General features: G+C 62.8%; 1 protein-coding gene across 1 annotated transcript in view; it reads right to left on the reverse strand.

Moving 5' to 3' along the window:
* Window positions 1–19,990, reverse strand: part of CDH4 (cadherin 4) — a 207,253-nt gene that overhangs the window by 33,702 nt on the left and 153,561 nt on the right. Inside the window, exons 4-5 of the mRNA XM_036229218.1 lie at window positions 15,020–15,256; window positions 549–704 (exon numbers count right to left, since the gene is read on the reverse strand). Of these exons, the coding sequence (XP_036085111.1) occupies window positions 549–704; window positions 15,020–15,256 (393 nt within the window). The remainder of the gene's footprint in view (window positions 1–548; window positions 705–15,019; window positions 15,257–19,990) is intronic.

Raw genomic sequence — 19,990 nt, forward strand, 5'->3', positions numbered from 1 at the left:
GGGCAGACCGCAAGGAAGGGGAGAGGATGCGGCCAGAGAGGCTGAGCGCCCAGGTCTCCGGGGCGTGGGCAGGCTTGGCCCTGGGGTCCGGCTCCAGCCCTGATCCCGCAGAGGAGCGGGGAGGGCCCGGCAGCGGGGAGGGGCAAGGCTGGCCCGTGTGCGTCAGGGGCGGCAGGGGCATCAGGGCGCGGGGCACTGCGGGTCCGCCCCGGGGCCCCTCCCGAGCCAGCAGGGCAGCGAGGGGCGGAGCAAAGGCGTGGACGGCCCTCTGAGTGGTCATCTAACACCCTCTTTCCTCCCTGGACCCAGCCCTCCGACCTACGGTGCCACCGGAGGACAGAGCGGAAAGGCCGTGGTGTGGGGAGCTCGTCCCCGGGTCCCGAGGTGCGTGTGCGGCCTCCGCCAGCGCTCGGAGCGCCCGGGAGTCCGCGGACGGACCGCGCCCAGCGCCAGTCACACGAGGGGCAGCGCGGACTGCAGGGCCCGCCCCGGACCCACGCAGTTGGAAACCCCAGGGTGGCCTTGCCGGCGAGGGGCCCGGCACTCACGTGGTACGAGGCTCGCTCCTCGCGGTCCATGGGCCGCGTCACGTACATGCGGCCGGACATGGAGTCGATGCTGAAGACCTCCATGGGCGGCTGGTCCGCGCCCACGCCCGTGACGCTGTAGCGGATGGGGATGTCGTTGTCTTTGTCGGAGCGGATCTGGAGGGAGGAGTAGGGGGAGGGGCGTCAGGCCTGGGGGTGCCTCGCCGGTGTCAGGAGCCGAGGGTCGGGGTGCTCCGGGATCTGCCGTGTGCGCACCAGGCGGTGGGGAGGCCCCGACACCGCGTTCTTAATGACGCCCCGTGGGGCGTGAGGCGCGCCGCGGGGACACACTGCCTCGCTCGGGGCTGGGGGTGGGGGTGGGGGTGGGGGTGGGCTGGTGCCCTAAGACGGCCAAGGCCCTGACGCCCTCGCCTGACGCCTGCCACCCAACCCCAAAAAGACAACCGCGAGGAGATGCAGCAGCCTCTTTGGAGTTTGGGAGTGACAAAGGTCCCCATGCAAGAAGGCAGCGGACATGTTTGGGTGAGAAAACCCTCTTCGCTTCCAGGACAGACACCTGGGAAGATGGAGTCATCCTGAGCGTTAACCCACAGCGAGGACCTCAGGAATGGGGGGCATGTGACAGAAATGGCCGGGACCAGCGTTCAGACACAGAAATTGGACAGAATTGTTAAGATGTTACAGAGCTAAACATAGATATGATTTTTACAGAAACTGTATATTGCTGCAAAAACCGTTTTGCTGTGGCTATGTGGGTCCCACATCCCAGGCAGGCGGGCGAAGGATCTCGCAGGAAGTGTCGGGGCAGAGGCAGCGGGCGACCTACGTGTGTGGCCGGCGGGGCTCGGCGGAAGCGCCGCCCGGTTGCTGGCCCGGGGGTCGGACAAACACGGGTCTTGGGAAAACAGAAAGGACACAGCGGAGAGAAAAGCGTGCGCGTCCTCCGCGTAGACGGAGCCGGCGCCCTCGGCGACCGGCGCTGCGGAGGCCTCGGCCCCCCCGAGTGTGGGGAAGTGTACGCAAGGCACGGAGGTTTGAGAAGAGGAGCCACACGGTCAAATTCACGACTGGCAGTCCCCGTGAGCGCGCCTTCAGAAAATACGGCCTTGAAAACCGAAGCCCAGGAAACCACATTTTACAGCAAAACAAAGCACCGCGAAAGCCTCAAAGGAAAAAAAAATAATAAAAATAATGCACGAAGCAGAATCGAGCAGGACCTTGTATTAGAATAATTCAATTAAAATGTCGTGATAAAACTTTAAAGAAAAGATCTTTTAGAAACTTAAAAACCATTGCAAAGTAACTTCGTGGTCGGTCGGGCACCAGAACTCCGCGTGGCGGCTACACACATGGCGGGGCCATCCCAGAGCGGGACCCGGGCAACGTGGCCGGAGGCTGCGTCAGAGCGAACCCTTCGCCTCGAACGTCTTCATCGTGAACACAGAGTCACGGGGAACGAGGCGCGCGTCGGGCGCCAGAGCAGGACGCAGGGGGGACGGGCCGGTCGACAAGGACAGACGCCGAGCTTCCTAAATCCGGAAACGGAAAGACGCCTCGGCGGGTCCGGCTGCACCTGGGGGGCGGGGGCGGCACTCGGGGAGGCAGGTGCCCCTTCGGCGGCCCGAGGAGAAAACAAGTAAGAGCCTTCTCGGCATTTTACCTTTTGCAGTTGTTGCTAACTCAGTTGGAAATACGGAGGAAACTTTTATTTTTGGACAAAATATAACGTTTCAAAGTGGACTAGAAGAAATAGCAGGCCTGAGGAGACCATGTCCGCTTCCTCTGGGGGGGCGTGTGAGGCGAGGCTCCCCAGGGCCCTCTGACCACTCCCCAGGGCAGAGGGCACGAGAGGAAAGCCACCGCCGGGCTTCACGCGCCCTCCCCAGACACCGGCTCTCAGCCGTGGAACGTGAAGGAAGGTCGTGCATGCCACGCGCAGACTTGTGCGTGAGGGTCGAGACTGAAACACGGCTCAGGGACTCCACGGCCAGCTGCAGACCTCGTCACACCCGAGGGGGCCAGGCACCCGGGGACCTGTGCCAGGGCTCCAGCACAGCCACGCGCAACGAGTCCAGGGTCATCGCACTGCCTGCACTCAAGGAGTTCCGCCTGGAAGAGTCCCCGGCTCATGCCGCGGGCGGGGGGCAGGCACCCCAAGAGAAGGAGGGGCTGGACGCAGCTGACGAGTAACTGGGGATCCAGGGCCTGAGTTGGCCGCGCACCCCCTTAGACGCGGACGGGGACGTGGAGTCCCGAGGGCTCCCCCAGGGTCACTTGAGCCTCGGCCATCGCCTCACACCCCAGGTGTCCCTGTCACTCCAGCCAGCTCTACAGAGACGACTTGGGCTGTGCCGGGCTGGCTGAGGCCCCACATTCTAAAACATGGCCGTGACGCCGAGGCCCAGGACCAGGACTTTGCCCTAAGTGCTTTTGAAAGCGATTGTGAAATTGTCACCAAGTCCTACGCGAGTCCCTTTCAGTCAGCTGCAAAGTTTAATTTGAAAGCCCTCCACCCCAGGTGGGCGGGAAGACTCGGCCTCGCTCAGCTCACGGGACACCTCGGGGCCAACGGCCACCAAGGGTTCCCACGTTTGTCCCCCCGACTCTCCCTTGATTCCTGGACGTCCCTTTAGGAGGCTTGAAGATGTGTGTGCTTCTTGCATTTTAGGAAACCCTTTCCAAACGTGACGAGATCGAGCCTTCCGTCGTTTTCAGCTCGGTTCTTGTAACGAGCAGGAAAACCCAGAGTGCCGTCGGGGAGGGCACTGGTGTGACATTTACGCCATTGCGTGTGACCGCTCACAGTCACCTTGGGACTCATGGATCAAGAAACAATTCTCACAGTCGTGGGGGCACTGGCGAAGCCAGGAACGTGTTCTTACAGAGTCCGCCCGGCGGGGAGAGAGAACGAGATGCTTCTCAGATGCCCTTCGCGTGGCCAGCCGGACGCAGACAGGGCGGCCGGGTTTCCGCTGTGGGACGCAGAAGTCGCCACTGCCGACGGCGGGGGGGGGGGGGTCGGCCGGAGGGGCCGCAGTGTCCACCCCTGGCTCTGCTGGTCACGGAGGCCTGGTGTCCTCACGGAGGGTCGTTGCTCCCCCATTGTGAGCGGTCTTGAGGAGGCAGTCAAGACACCCCACTGTCCCCCACCCACCAGGCCGGCCAGCGAGCCAAGAGGGACGATCAGCTTCTCTCTTGCAGATGTGGCTCTTGAGTCAAGAACGACTCAGGATGAAGAGCCAGGCTGGAGCCTCCCAGTAAAGTGCCATCTCCTGCCCCGACCCAGAGTCCGGGGCCACCTGGCAGGCTGGCCGTCCCTTCTGGTCCGCGAGAGCCCAGGAAGCTCCTGGCAGGGCCCTTCCTGCTTGGGGTCGCAGGGTCGTCCCCGTCACAGCGAGTCAGACGTCCGCCTGGCCCAGGCGCAGTGTGGGAGTCTGGGCACGGTGCTGGGCGGGTGGCAGCATTAGAAGGCGACCTCGCGTGAGGCCACCCTGACCCTCCATCCCGACGCTGGGTGGGTTCCCTGTGAGCAGAGCCCAAGGCCGGGCTTCCTGTGCGAGCGGCCGGCTGGGGAGAGCCCCCAGGAGAGCGGCAGGAGGGGGCGGCGAGTGGTCAGCCGCTGGGCGTCGGCCTCATGCCCGGGGTGGCCGAGCCCGGGGCGAGGGAGCAGGCGAGGGGCGCCTCCCAGGCCCTGCAGCGCGGGCGTCACCCTCGGCCGGGGCTGTCCACCCGTGAGTCATCAGCCAGCCGCAGGGCGGCGGAGGGCGGTGAGCGGGTGACGGCCGCTGGACTCCGCACGGCCCTTTCACTGCCGGCTCCTTCTCGCTTGCTTTTTCTGTTGACCGCTGCCCTCCCAGCGGGCAGGACGCTCACGAGACAGGGCCACGCAGTGACCACACGGCTCCCGGCCTCGGCGTGCTCAGCGACGGCTGGTGCCCGGCGGCCTCCTGACATGGGGTGACGCGGGGCAGGACTGCCTGGGGCAGAGCGGTGGCTTCCCGGGATCCGCTTGGACTTGACAGCTGACAAGGGCTGTCAGCGGCATGGCAGCCAGAGTCCCCTCCCCGCGACTCCGGCGAGGGACGGCCCTGTCTGTCAGGGAGCCGAGACACAGCGTTGGGGCCACTAAGACGGACCCTTCTCGGCCTGCTGTCCCGGCCCGACAGAGCGGGAGTCACAGGATGGGTGACGTGAGTGCTCGCCCTCAGATCGGTCATCTGCACCCTGCCTGCGGCCATTTCTGGTCCCTCAAATGAACGGTGAAGAGTCCCGTCAGAGTCTCTGCTTTGTTAATACTTAATGCATCTGCCCACCTCTCTCTAGGAGACTCTCCCACACGGTCTCTGTTTGGAACAAGTCCAGGGTCGTGTCTGCCCGGGTTACGTGCTGTCCAGCTGGGGATGATGGGAGGTGGGGATGCAGCGGGCTGGGGTCCGCCAAGGGCAGGGGACAGCAAGAGTGTAGGGTGAGCTGAGGACCCCAGGGGGCAGGAGAAGGTGGGGGTGCAGGGTGGGCTGGGGGCCCGGGGGTCAGGAGGAGGCGGGGGTGCAGGGTGGGCTGGGGGCCCGGGGGTCAGGAGGAGGCGGGGGTGCAGGGGCCCCGGGGGCAGGGGAGCGCATTTTGCTGGGAGCCGTGGGAGCCTGCTTTGCTCGTGCGTCCGTCTACCGAGCGTGGACACGCTGCATCATTCGGGTGGAGCACGGCAGAAAGAGGAAGCGAACGGAAGCTCTTTAATGCGAGGCCTGGGAGCGGCGGCCCCACCGCCATCTGGCTCGGGCACCTGGCGCCGTGGGGCTGGCTGCAGGCAGGTGGCTTTGCGTCCGGGGGTGGGTCGGGGGAAGCTTTTCAAGACGGGGCGGGGGCCCTCCTCAGACCCAAGGATTTGAGCAGAGCCACTGAAAACAGACTCCTGGGACTGTCCTCCCGCGATGTTACTGCCCACTAAGAACTGTCATCCTATAAAAGAAACGGCCGTGACGCAGAGCAATTCAGCCCGACATCGAGGCTGGGTCTGCACCGTCACCATAAGGCATCCGACCCTGTGATTTATCCTTTTAATTGGAAGCTCACTTCCCGTTTACCCTCGGCTGCAGGGGGGCTGTCCATGCCCCAGCGCCTGGGGCCCTGGGCAGTGTGAGCAGGCCACGGGAGGCACGAGGCTGGCAGGCCGGCTCATTCAGTGACGCGTGGGGGGACTGTGTGCGAGGCCATTGCGGGGACCGGGGAGCATGAATCTTAAGCAAACTCCATCCACAGACACGTCCCACAAGGGCTGAGAGTGGCTGGCTCCTCTCGAAAGCGTGAGCCCTGACCCTCTCCCCGAGGAGTGCCCCCCGCCCCCCCCCCTGCCCGCCACGGCCTTCGGGTCTCAGCTCAAACGCTACCTCCTCAGGCGGCACTCCCTGACGGCCCTGCCCACAAGTCACTGTGCTCCACGGCCTCTTTTAGAATCATCTCGAAACACTCATCACAACCTGGAGCGTGAGCGGCTTGTTTACCGCCGGTCGCCGCGTCGGCCGGCACCTCGGACAGCTCCCGCACGCCGCAGGGGCCGCGAAATCGCGCATGGAGCGCGGGATGCAGAGACCCCCGGCCCCGTCCACCCGTCCCCAGAGACCCCGCTCCATGGAACCGAGAAGCAGGTCCCTGCTCTCGAAGTGGCAACTCGCTCCCCCTTCTCCGGGTGCTTGCGGGGGACGCTGTGCCCCAGGCCCGCACCGAGCACCCGGCGGGCCCCGGCTCACGGCGGCTCCCCCAGCCCTGCGTTAGATGAAGAGACTGAGAGCCAGGGAGGTGGAGCCAGGACGCAAACCCGAGCCACCTGCTCAAATCCCGCTTGGCTTGGGCTCCACTCCGCACCCCCAGGCTGCCGGGGCCTGGGGGCCGAGGGCCCCACGGCATGGGCGAAGCCCCGCGCCTGGTCTCGGGGTTCGAGGGGGCTCCGTGGAGGAGGCGGAGCTGCGGGGGGTGTTGTCTGTACGGAGCCACACCTTGTTTGCTGATACTGGGTCCCTGGAACTGTGACAGCGGGGAGCAGCGAGGACCGAGGACGAGGACAAGGACGGACCTGAAGGCCCCGCCCCTGGTGGGCGGGGTCACAGTGACGCAGCCAGCCGGGCTGCGTCCAGGACACGTGTCACCATCGTTCCCATCACACGGGGCATGAGGTCTCCATCCAAGAGCAAAGGCGCGCACGTCCACGCACATTCTCGGGGAGCAGAGGTCAGTGCGCTGGTCGCTCGGGGGTGGGTCCCCAAGTTCGGGGGACATCGCGTGCCTCGGTGCTTCTGTGTGGTCCCCGCTACCATGGCCTCGAGCCCCGAGTCGCCCTGGCACCTTCGTACCCACCTCCCCGCACTGTGCTCCCCGGGGAGCAGAGCAGCTGGCGTCATCGGGCCTGGGCGGGTTCGCTATGCGAGTCTCGGCGGTCTGTATCGACAACCCTGTGGGTGGCCGCTGACACCATGGGCTGCAACCGCACCTCCAGGGCCAGCTGGGGCCGCGGCTGGCAGCCCTGCCGACCGGCCCAGACCCTGCGGGGCCATCACTCCGGTTACCCTGGGGGGCAACCTGGGCCGAGGTCAGCAGCGGAGCCGTCATTGCCCGGAAGCCCCAGCAGCCTCTGGGGAAGGAGCCCGCGGAGGCTCTGTGGAGAGGGGACTTGAGGTGAGGTGCAGGTCTCCGGGGTGTTGCTGTGATGTTGACATTACCAAGGAAGACCCCGGCCGTCCTCCGGGACGCAGCCCGTGGCGCGGACACCCCGGGACCCTCGGCTCAGGCTGAGGGGCACGCCCGGCTCCTGCCGCCCCTGCAGCTTCAGGCCAGTCGTGGTCTCTCTGACCGGCCCTTGGCCTCAGGCCATGAAAACTCGTCCCCGTGTGAGAACCTAGCTCTGCCTGGGAGCAGGTGGGCAGACCTGCGACTGTCCACAAAGGTCCTCTCGCCCTGACCAGCCCTTGGATCTGCAAGTCATGTGAGAAAAACCAACTCTTGTGTCAGAAACCCTAATGTCAGGGGTGTGGCTAAGGGGTCAAGGAAATGGTCTTGGGTCCCAGGAGAGGGTGGGGTTTGGAGAGACCCAACCTTTCAACATGCTGGTCGGAGAAGCCTCATGTTTAAGCTGCCGACACTCAGAAAACCGGACCGTAATCTTAGGGGCGTCCCCCCGTTCTCGTGCGCGCGGCCCCGCTGTTATTATGATTTAATGGCTCCTTTATAGGCCAGTGGGAAGGATGCCGCAGATGAGAACGGCCTTTAAACTAAAGGGTGCTTTTTCCCCTTCTAAATTTCCCTACAATTGGATGAAATTTGACCTGTGTGTTTTATCTGGCTCCGGATTACCATTTCTTATCAAGACTGCTTTTCTCCCAAGATTTCATGCTGGTTAATTCCAAATGAATTAATGAGGTCAGAGCTCGAAACACAAAGGCGCACACAGGCTCTCATGACGGGGGCAGACGGCTCAGCGCGAGGAAGGAAACCATGAGCCTTCTCTCCGTGGCCGAGACCGGTGATGGCGGTCCCCAGGAGTCTCTCTGTTTTAATTCCTTCCTGCCACTCCGCCATTATCAAGTCACTTACTTCACATCGCGAGGGCCAGAGGGACCATCTTTTCTGCATTCTTATTCGTCTTTATAAGATTCAAGAGCCACTCCTTATTTCAAGCCAAACCAGATGCCCGTGAATGCAGCTGCCCGCCAGCAACTCGTACTTGGTGAGGTAGCCACTGAGATGCCTGTGGGGGATGCTGCATGATGAGGCCACCCTGAGGTCCGAAGGAAGCTGGCGGGGGACAGAGCCGTGGTCTTAGAGCGAGGGAGGACAACAGGGTCCCCCCCAAAAGGGACACGTTGCTCCAGACATCTGGTAGACACTGATCATGGAAAAGAGAAAACACGCCGATGTGTCCAGCTGTGGCAAACAGAATGATGGTTCTCGGAGACTCACCTTCCTCTGGTGATTTCCTCCCTACCCTAAAGGTACTATCTTTTCCAATCTTCTCAATAAAACACACCTTTTACACCTAAGAAAGCTGCCCCGCGATAAGGCTTTCCTGCACAGTATTTATTTATTGATCAAGCCCACGCTTCGGCATAAAATTTAGTTCGCAGAGAATAGCATGTCTTATTTCCTAAAGACTTTTCATGAACTGGCAATGTAAATGTGCTCCATGCATTCGCCCGTATGCTGTCAAATATTTACGTGAACTTCAAGGGATTTAGCAATTTGGCTGGGCACGGAAGATCCAAATTCATGGTGAAGATACTGTGCCAACAATGACAAAACACCTGTAGAGGGATGATGATACTTCTGCACAAAAATCGTCAAGAGAATTTAAACAAAGATGTTTGCAGGTTAGAAGACTCAGAGGGAAGTGCTCAAGATATGGTGGTTGCAACTTCCTCCTCCCCTATCGCCATCATTATCATCGCCATCAAGGTCACTGCCATCATCATCACCAGCATCTTCATCAATTCCTTCACTAGCACAACACAACCATCATCATCGCCATTACCATGACAATCACCGCCATCACCATCATCACCGCCATCACCATCATCAACACCATCACCATCATCACCATCACTATCACAACCAGCATCATCACCATCACCAGCATCACCACCATCACCATCATCACCATTATCATCACCATGATCACCATCACCATCGTCAGCGCCACCACGGTATCATGGCGTGAGGGGCTCTCCTGCTCAAAAGAAGGAAGACCACGAGATACAACTCATCTGTGCCCTAACCATGCTGAAAAAACTAATGAGCCCCAAAGATGGACAAGTCCAAGGGTACTGTGGGGCAATAGACCAGAACACCTGGATATTCTCATGGCTTGAGACTTTGCACTTCTCAAGAAGGATTCTAGGTACTGTGTCTGGTATCACAGTGGCAAATGTGTAACTGTTCTATGGCGAATTAGAATTTTCTTTATTTGGAACCTCGAGGCCGGCATGTTTACAGCTGGGGGTCCCGAGGAGGCCGTATGGGTGGGGCTCCAAGACAGGATGCTCATCCAGTGACACCTGCCGGGTGACTTGGGCAAGTCCCCTCAAGTCGCGGGCCCTTCGTTTCCTTTGTAAAACCAGGTTTGGACGGAACAATCTCTGAAAGGTCTCTCTTGCCTGTAAATCCTGCTTTTATGATGATGCACAGTGCAGATTCAGGAAGAAGGAACTGACGTGCCTCAGTGGCAAGTGCACGTTCCTGAGGCTGGAAGTTTTAGGACCTGCCTTGTTTCTCCCGCTAAGCGACAGCGTAATCGGGGGCGACCTTCACGCAGTGCTCACCGGCTTTAACTCTCGGGGATTTTTTTCCTTGCGCTGCACTTGTGCAGAATTGAGCAGAATGTGCCGGTCCCAGGCTGTCAGCCCAGGACAGAAGGGGCTCCCACCTCCCTCATTCTGAACGCTGTACTTCTGTTAAGCCAGTCTCTGGTGATGTCCGATTTCTCTAGCACACCGCAGAGCTCGGCTTCAACTGAGATCTCACGTGTGTTTGATCCCAAGAGCTGCCAAACCACCGAGACAGGGTCAGGGCGGCCCAGCCTTCCGGATGGAGGCTGGGCTGAGTGATGCGGGCCGGCCACCACAGCCAGGGCCCAGCAGCCCGGGACTCCGATTCCTCCCCTCGACGGTTACTTTTATGTGTCATCTTGTCTGGGCCACGGGGGGCCCGGAAATTTGGTGGAACATTGTTCTGGGTGTTTCTGGATGAGGTTGCCTTTTAGATCAGTAGGCTCTGAGTAAAGCAGACTGTGCCCCCCTGAAACTGGGTGGGCCTCGTCTAATCGGTTTAGGCCTGAGCAGAACGAGCAGACGGGCCTTCCCGGAGCCAGGGCTGGGGTGGGGTCCGCCAGCTCACAGCCGTGGCCTTGGCCTGCACCACCGCCCGTCCCGGGTCCCCACGCTGCCAGCCCACGCTGCAGGTTTGGACTTGCCGGCCTCCGTGCGAGCCGGTTCCTTCTGATACTCCTCCTTCTCTACACGCATGCGGCCTCGTGCTCTGTTCCTCCTGACGAACACGCCGCCTTCTCTCCCCACCCGCACGGACAGGCGCACGGCACGGGGGTGCTGCCCGCCAGGGGGGTTGGGCGTGACTTCAACCTGCTGCCCCGGCCGTTCTGTGGGGGGACACAGGCTCCTGCTGTGTCCGGGGTCTGGCCGGGGCGGGCGGCCCTCCTCAGTCAGGGAGAAGGGCGAGGTGGGCAGCGGGCCATCCGATGACCTCGGTGGCTTTCGGGCGGCCATGCTTGGTGACGTTGACCTCTCCCCCCAGAAACTCTGTGGAGCCCGAGCACCTCACAGGGACGTCCCTGGCGGGTGGTGGAGGCTTGCGGGGGGGGGGCACCCTCTAGTGCTTCCTCAGAGAAGTTTCCCCCTGCTCGCTCCGCCCTCGGCCGTGCGCAGAGGGGCCGCACCGGGCACCGGGTAGTTGCAGGCCGGGCCGCACCTGTGCTGCGGCCCTCCGACTCAGGCCCCGGGAATTACAGGTGTGTCAGGCTACTTTCCCCTCTTTATCAATTTTAGTTTTAGTGCCATAATAAAAATTCTGATAATGTAAACACGGCAATAACTCGTCTCTATAAAAGTGACTGTCCCCCCCCCCCCGCCTCCGTTACTGCCATCATCGCGGGCTCAACGACAACACTCACAACACGAGACGAGATGATTATTGTATTACGATGAATAAACGACAAAGGTTTTCATTACGGGAGTGATTTTCCTAGGCGTCAAGATGGTTTTTATGCTGTTCCCGAGGAATAAACACATAATTCACCAGCACATTAGAGTGCCAACCTTAGAGTCTAAAGTCACAGTCACTGCAAATAAGTCAATTATTAATGAGATGATGTCTAAAAATAATACTGCAATGCCCCACCTTCCTCCCCGAAGAAGGAAATGAAACATCCAGTCACTCTCGAGCCAAAGGAGCCGGGAGGGACCGGCCCGAGGAGCCTCCTCGCTTGTGAGCTGTGCATGGGGGGCGTGGCTGACCCCACCATCCCGGCTTCCCTGCCTCCCGCCACGGAGGCCAGAATTACGCCGGCCTCCCCTGCAGCTCGGTGTGGTCCGTGACCAGTCTCTGAGGACGAGACACAGGACAAGTCTGCGTGGCGGGGGGCGGGGGGAGCCTGGACATCTTAGCTTTCCTGACCACAAGCATGGAAAGGTACGATTATCGCCTCTGTAAGCAGGCAAGCGGCAGGCGCGTTGGCAGCCCTCTCGCGACCACGAGGACACGAAGCCGAGAGCTAAGGCGGTGGAGCCAGGAAACACGGGGTGTCGCGGAGCTAGTGAGCCGTTGGCCGCAGCCTCTTCTTTGCTTCTCACGACACGGAACAAAGACAGAGCGCTCAGGCTGCCGCAGGGTGGGTGCCTGGAAAGCAGCCGTGGGGTGCGGAGAGGGCCGGGGTGTCCTTGTCACGAGGCAGAGGGTTCTCAAAGGGAAAGTGGGGGCTGGCTGGCCAACCACAGGGCCTGTTTCCGAGATGGACGAGGGTCTCCCCTGAACAGAAGAGGGCTTGACGGGCGGCAGCAGGGTACTGAGAAGGCTTCTCTTGTCCTGGGTGTGGGGGTCAAGGCGAAGGCCCCGGTGCTACTGACCCCCTTTGTAAATGCGCACGATCAGCCTGAGGGTGTGTTTGGAGGAGGCGTGGTCAGCCAGAGGCAGGAGTCTGCAGGCTAGGACGGCATGATGCAGATATCATGTGCTCTGTTCTACCCCAGGCCCCTGCCTTTCGGAAGGGGATGGTGTCAAGGCCACCGCCAGTCCCTTCTGCACCCGCGTCTCGGTCCCTACCAGGCCTGGCCGAGACGCCCCCGCGGGAAGGCCTTCCAGAAATGGACGTGAGGTCCTCGCAGGTCTAGGACTCTGGGCCTTAGGGGAGGGGCTGAGGACAGAGAGAGGAGCCCGAGGCCACCCGGGCAGGACCTTCTGCGTGTAGAGCAGACGCGCTCGCCACTCTGCTGTGGAACCATGTCCTATTATTTTTAACAGAAAGCCTAAAACTTGATCCAGCCACTTATTCCCAGAGACAAAAGTGCCCAGGCCTGGGCCTCCCACATGGGCCACGGAGGATGGGCACAGGTGCTTTCCCTTCCCCCGCAGGGAGCAGCGAGTCGAAAGGCTGCGAAAGGCTGCGTGCGGCAGCCCCGCCCACCCCGACCTGTCCTGGCTCCGCGGGCTGAGGCGACGGGCACAACAGCTGAAGGGCCCTTGGGGTCAGGCCTTGGGGTCACTCTGCCGAAAGGCAGACTGCGCCGGCTGTGCCCTCGGCCCCCTAATTTGTTTGATGTGTGTCGACCGTCCGGAAGCCAGGGGCTCCAAGCCCCGAGCCCCAGGCCGGTCCTTGTGATGCAGGCGGGGGAGGCGGCTGGCCCCTCCCGTCCCGCCCACGGGGCCCGCCTCCTCTGAGATGCTGCTCACCTGTCTGCTTAATTTTGTTTTTCCCAGATGCTGAGGCTCTATGGCTTTCCTCGTTTTTATCGTCTCACATTTTCGGGAAAGAAAATCAACTTTTCAACTTAAATAAGCATTACCACTCACGAAGCCCCAAAGCCCAAGTCAAACACGTGACTCCATTGCACAGCAGCCTGAGGGGCAGAACAGCTGAGCGCAGGAGCCGTGTGCGGGGGGAGCTCAGGGTCTGACGACACCTTGGCCCTTTCCCGTCAGCTGGCGGGGGGTCCCTGGGCCCAGACAGCGAGGCTGAGACCCGGCCGCTATCAGCCGGGACTTCCAGCCAGAAGCGAACAAGGCACAGAGCGATCGCCACATGCCGGCCGTCCGCGGCCTCTCGCTGGGGCTTCGTTTTGAAGAGTGACTCTGAAGGCAGACGTCTGCTCCCGCGAGGCCGAAACCGCAGCCCCGTTTCCCGCCGTCACCCGCGGCTCGGGCGCGGTCTCGTCTCCCGCGCAGCCTTCCCGGGACGGCTCCCCTTCTGCCTGGCCCCGCGTCCTCTGCCCCGTCTCCATGAGGGGAAGCCGGGCTGTGAGCTGAGCTTTGCAGGGGCGGCTGTGCCCCCGGCTGGCTACCGTGCAGAAGAGGGAGTCTGCGACAGACTGCGGGGCCCCGGCCATAGGAATCGCTGCCCAGCTGGGGGTCTTGTGGCCACCCCAGGAAGGCGGATGGCCTGCAGGCCACCTCGACCTCGGCGCCAGGGAGCCCTCGCTGTGGGCACCTCCTGACCCGGCTCTGGGGCCAGCCGGGAGGGACCTGGGAAACGAACCCCAGAAAGCCTGCCCACTGCAGCCCTGCCTCTCACACTCCAGGACCCCATCCGACCCAGAGGGGGCGGGAAGTGGTTCCACCTTGCCCTGGGGGCCGGTTAGGGGTAGCAGGTCGGCAGATCTGCCAGCAGGGGGCGGGCCTCTGCCCTCACAGCCTCCTCCAGTGGTTGCTGGGCACCGCGCCTCCGGTTCTAGAATATCCCGGCCCTGACCGGCCTACCCTCCTCCCCTGTCCTGGACAGTGAGGCCCAACAGGGCAACACCTGTTCCGCCGACAGGAGGCCGTGTGGCCGCAGCACAGCCGCCCGGTGGGCGTCCCCAGAGGGGCCCCGTCCGCAGGGCTCTGAGCCCTCACCCTAGACACCCACCGCACCGGGAGTGACAGCGGTCCAGGGATGAAATCAAACCCCTGAACGTGAAATCGACATCGGGGATCTAAGACGTTAACAGTTCTAACCGAACATTCTCTGGTGTGCGATCTAAGCGTTTTCGGCGTCGAGGGCTCTGTCCCACAAGACGCCAACCCCAAGGCCCGGTCGTGGCCTCTGCTCCTGACCGACCGGCTACGAATCGGAGGGTCCGGCGGCCCCGCCTCGCACGCGGGGAGTGTGGCGAGCGGCTCCCTAGCTCCTCAGTGTCTAATGGAGGACGGAACCCAGGCCGGCCAGCTGGGCGAGGCGCTCGGGGCGCGGTGGGGGGTGGCCGCGCCATCTCCCCGGCCCCGTCCACCACCCCAGAAGCTCTCCGAACCCCGTCCTTCGGGCCTCGACAGACACCTCACTGGCCGCGGACGCACAGCGGCCGGCTCAGCGTCGCCGCCTCAGCCTCCAGACCCGCGACTTGTCGCCGAGACCATCGTCACGGACACACCATCGTCCCGCCTCCCAGTGAGAACGAGCGGACCAAAGAAAGGTGTCGGGGGTCAGAGGCCACGGCCCGGGCCCCCGGCCCCCTCCTCCGTCTGCAGGAGGGCTCGGCAGTGACCGCGGGCAGCCCGCCCGTCCGCCTGGACGGCGCGGCCGCGTCCCCCGAGCCCTCTGCTCTGTTGTTCTCGGGACGCGTGTCTCACTGCTGGAAAGGCAGAGTCCGGACCGGCTTAGCCCCCACGCGCAGAGCCCGTCCCTCGCCGCGGGACCGAGGCCGTCAGGCCTGGTCTGCGGGGCCCCAGAGCGCGGGCGGCGGGGCCCCAGCCGAGACGCCCCGGGCCGCAGGCGCGGCTGCACTCACCCTCACGAGCTGCTGGGGGAAGGGCCCGCGGGAGTTCTCCGGCACGTTGATGGGGGGGATGACCCAGTCCCGTTTCTGCCGCCGCAGGCCGCGGGCGAGCTGCTGCTGCTGCTGCTGCTGCTGCTGCTGCTGCCGCCGCGGAGGCGGCGGCGTTGGCGGCAGCGTTGGCCGCGGCGTGGTGCTCGGGGACCGGGCGGGGGCCCGCTCCGCAGCCGTCCTCCCCTTCTGCGGCGCCGCCTGGAGAGGGGAGAGGAGCCGAGACTCTGGTGAGGCGCTGCCCCGAGGAGGGGGTGCCGTCCAGGGGCCCCGCGTCCCCAGGGGTCAGACGTCGAGGAGGGGGTGCCCGCCCAGGGGCCCCGCGTCCCCAGGGGTCAGACGTCGAGGAGGGGGTGCCCGCCCAGGGGCCCCGCGTCCCCAGGGGTCAGACGTCGAGGAGGGGGTGCCCGTCCAGGGGCCCCGCGTCCCCAGGGGTCAGACGTGATCGGGCCGTGTGCGGAAAGCGGCTAAGCGTCGGGGGGAGGATAGCGCGAGACCCTCCTCCGCAGGGAGAAATGGATTACCGGATCGAAAGGGGGAAGGAAGCCGCAAAGAAAAAGAGGAAGAAAATAGTGTCGACTGGTGAACCAATTCAGTGGATCGTGGCTTTAAATCTCCTCCAAGCAGAAAAAAAAAATCACAAAGGGAGAGACTGATACACTTTAATTTAAAACTCTTGTTTATTAAAACATACTCTAAAAGTAGTTGATGAGTTCGGAACAATGACGGAGAACGAATCTGACAGAGGGTTAACAGTCTCATATATAAAGAGTTCTCACAAATCAATAACAAGGTTAAATCTTGTTTATACTAGGAAGAAGACACGAATAGACTCTTAACGGCAAGATATGTAAAGGGTCACTAAGCTTACGAAAAATGTTCACGTCCCTTGGTAATCGAACAATGCAAATCGCAGTAACAAATCCTGTTCGCTTATCGACCCAGCAAGATCAGCCACAGCGAGCGGCCACCACCGAGGGGCACGCCGCCGGTCAGTGGGCGGAGGTCGCGGGGCTTGGCGTGAAGCGTGCCCCGGGGGCCTCACACGTGCGTGTGCCCAACGACTTGTGACACGGGGAATGTCTGCTAGCCTCTCCCAGCTCCGGCCGCGTCTTTTACGGCGCGGGGAGGGTGATGGTGGCTTCGAGTTCAGACGGTTGCTATGGGAATAGAGCCGCTACAAGCCCAGGCCCGGTGGCGAGGGCCCGCGTGGTGGCCGCGCCGTCACTGGGGTCGCTGCCGGGTGCCGGTCACAGCCGCCAGTCTGCCAGGGACCCTCCAGGGCCTCGTAACGCCGCAGCTGGAAACCTGTCCCCAAACAGCCACGGGTGCACAAAAGTCTCCGCGTTAGGATGCTCGCTGCAGACGTTTCAATAATAATATCACACGCATGTGTTTAAAACAGTGAAAACGCCAGAGGAGAATCTCCGGGTGCCTGATAGTAGTAGCGAGATGCATTTTGCTATGTTTTATCTTCGGACGTTACAGAGTCACTAAAAGTTACTTTTTGAAAACTGTGACCCGAGGAAATGTCCACAGAACAGCAGACTGTGGAGAACTGGCACCACGGACCGGGCGTCACGCAGCGTGAGCCGGTCTGTTTTCCTTCAAAGGATGGAGAAAGGACCGGAGGGAAACACGTCAGATGTCAGCTCGCCTTTGTCTGGTCACCAGCGGCTGCTCGGTGCTACTTTGCTCCTTATCTCCTGGGCGTCTCAGTGTTGCAGCACACGGCTTTTCACGGCAGAACGCACGTGTACGCCCACGCCCCGCCCACACCCCCGCCCCGGCCCGGCCCCGCCCCCGGCCCTGCCCACGCCCCTGCGCACACCCCTGCGCGTGGGTTCTCCAGGGGCCCACGTGGCGTCCCTCGGCGCCGTGGATGTGTGTGTGCGTGTTGGAGGCCTGTTTCATTCCGAGTCGGCAGAGTCAGACCTTGGACCAGGTCGGCCCCAGGCAGAGGGGCTGGGGCTGGCTGGAGGCGTCTGCCTGGCCGTGGCGGGGTCCCCGCCCTCCAGCAGGGCCCCCCCCGAGGACCGCGGCTGGGCCGAGCCTCGCCCTCCGTGCTCACAGAAACTCGTCCTTCACTTTTGCAAAAAAGCCGCACGGCCATACGTCGAACACATGAACATGAAACTGCCGAACTGAGGCATAACCGAAACCCCCTACCCACCCGAGTGCCCGAGCCCAGAGCTGCGGAAAAACCCAGGAGGGGTTCTAAGGAGCTCCGGCAGCCCCGGCCGTAGAAGATGGGGTCACAGGTGACAGTGGAGACCCCGATAGGCCAACCCACAGAGTCGGGTCCCGGGCCGACCTCCTGGACGCTTCTTAGCACCTTAGGTGCCCCCGGTTTTGAGAAAACGGCACAAGGCCACTTGATTTGGTAACGCGATTTGTGCAAAAATTTTCTCGTCAGGTCCCCATGGGACGCGGCAGCTGGGCACTGTGACCGTGATGCCTGCGGGCCTCTCTGTAATCAAGGGGCCCAGGTCAGCATCGCCCCCAGAGGTGATCGCCAGCTCTCATCACCAAGACCACTGCCACCTCATTCTCTGATTGGCGGTGCAGCTGGGCAGGCCTCCACCGTGCACCGTGGAGAGACCGGCCTCTTCAGAGGGGCCTGTGGCTGCGATTTGCATGAGCAGATAATGAGGGGCCCTGCGGCCTGCAGGGGGGAGTGGGCGGGCTCCCTGCCCCTGCCCTCTCCCCCGCTGCCTGGCCCTTCCCTTCCGTGCCCGGCTAACGCCTGGCTGTGTCCGGGGGCCGTGGGGTCTCCCAGCATGGCGGCTTCGTGGGGGAGGGTCCTGCTCCACCGGCAGGTGCAGGGGCTACGAGGCACCCAGATGGGGGTCGGGAGCCCTGATGAAGCCGCGGGCGCCTCCTGTCCGCCACGGGCGAACCCGCCTGGCACGTGGTGGGCGCCGGCGCCTCCAGCAGGCACCTCGTTCCGCCGTCTGGCCCTGGACGGTGTCCGGCCCCCGATTCCCTGGCACCTGCGACTTCTCACGCGCAGAGTGACCGCAGCCCGCGGATGCCATCTCAGCCGACCGTTCCCAGGCGCCCTAACGTTTGGGGAGACCGGCGGCCTGTCCCGGCCACGCTCGCACCGCGTCCGGGGCCCGGGCGTCCCGGTCACTGACTCCACGGGGCTCGGTCCTCCGGACGCAGCGTGTGGGGAACAGCGTGCCACCCGCCGGTCCGCACTGCGAGCAGACTCGCTCCCGCCCCAGACTCGATGTCACTCGCGATGCCTCCGAGCCTCTGACTCACGCGACGGTCGTCCGTTTTCGTGGCTTCCTGACAGTTTCGGGTTAAACACGTCTCGGTAAAGGAAGGAACATGCCCCCCGCCACGCCCCCCAAACGTCGAAGCTGCTGCGATTCTCGCCGAGGACGAGGAGATTTCTTAAAAAGCTCTGACGCCGGCACAGATCCCCGCGCCTCCCTCCCTCTCAACATGCGCTTGAAAAATGGTAACTTTCATTCGCCTGCGAGCGTGTGTATTTGAAATACTTAACCAGGGTGCTGTCTGCGGCTTCCGGCTGGTTTCCATGGCAGCTAAGGACCGGCAGAATGAAACGGATTGAATGAACACAAAATAAAACAACAGGAAGACATCCCCACTCTACCAGGCAGAGCGCGCGAGCCCCTCTCCACAGGCGGGTGCGTGAGTTCGGTGCTGCGGAGGCGCTTGGTGGGTTTTCTTCCGTCCACGACTCTGCAGGGGAGGAGGGGGTGCACGGGCTGTCTTCGCCCCCAGAGCACTATGCTACTTCATGTTTCTGATCTCTTCCAAGGACGGGGGACGTTTCCGAAAGTCCCATAGAAACCCCACAGGGCCAGGCTTCCTGAAATGGCGCGATCACCCCATTATCTCCTTGGGTGCCTGTGTGGAGGGGGCGTCTCAGTGCTAACGCCCTTCCCCCCATCGCCTCCCGGCCAGGACAACCTGGCCGGGCGGGGACTGGCCCCACCCCTGCGGACACCTGGGGGGGTGACTGGATGGGCCCAGGGCGGGGGCGGGGTCTGCGCTCAGGCCCTCTGTCCTCCCTGCCTGTCCTCCCTGCCCCTCGGCTGGACGGCCAGGTGTGGACGCGGAGGGCGGCAGCCGCTCCCACGTGCGCCGAGCAGCGGGGCCCTGGGCTCCGAAGCCGCGAGCAGCCGGGCAGAGTTAGGACCCGGGTGTCCAGGCCGCTTTAACCATCACCACCACCTCGCGGGACGGTTTCGTGCTGTTCCTAAGGAGCGTCGAACCACGTTGCTCTGACCAATATCTCAACGCTCGTCCCTGTGCCCTTGGCCTCGTCTCCCCGCCGCCCCAAACGCAGACACTGGGCTCCGAGCTGCCCAGTGCCCGGGGCCAGGCAGGACGGAGTGTGGCCGACGGGCAGCAGGTGTGTCCAGACGTCGAGGCTTCACGGGCCATGACGGGGCAGCCGCGTCCACGTTCCCGGCACGGCGAGCCCCGTGCCTGTGTGCACGTGTGTGTGAGCATGTCTGCGCCTTGCGCCCAGGCAGGCAGCCCGGCCGTCCTCGGTCCCACCACGGCACACCAAGGCCCCCGCCCCCGAGCGGCCCCGCCCCAGACGCCAGGCCAGGGTCTCTCCCTCGGCACTGCCAACTTTCGGGGCGGGCTGCCCTCCGGGGTGGGCCCCGGGCTCTGTGGGGTGTTGAGCAGCATCCCAGGAGACATACAGGCAGCCCGCGCACCTGGGGGCACAGAAACCCTGAGGAGAGAACGCTCAGCCCCGCGGCCCCGTGCTAGGCTGAGGTTACCTTTCGTAAAATGCTGACGTGGGCTGTAAGACCCCACAGTGGTTTCATGAACAACAGTTTCTTTCTTGCAAACTATACCCACAGGTCCCATCGCTGCTTGCGAGCGTCACAGCAGCCAGTCAGGTGGCGGCCGCGGGAGGAACTTTGTCTTCAGCATTTA

Source organism: Rousettus aegyptiacus, unplaced genomic scaffold, assembly GCF_014176215.1.
Source record: "Rousettus aegyptiacus isolate mRouAeg1 unplaced genomic scaffold, mRouAeg1.p scaffold_m13_p_12, whole genome shotgun sequence".
NCBI classification, from domain to species: Eukaryota; Metazoa; Chordata; class Mammalia; order Chiroptera; family Pteropodidae; genus Rousettus; species Rousettus aegyptiacus.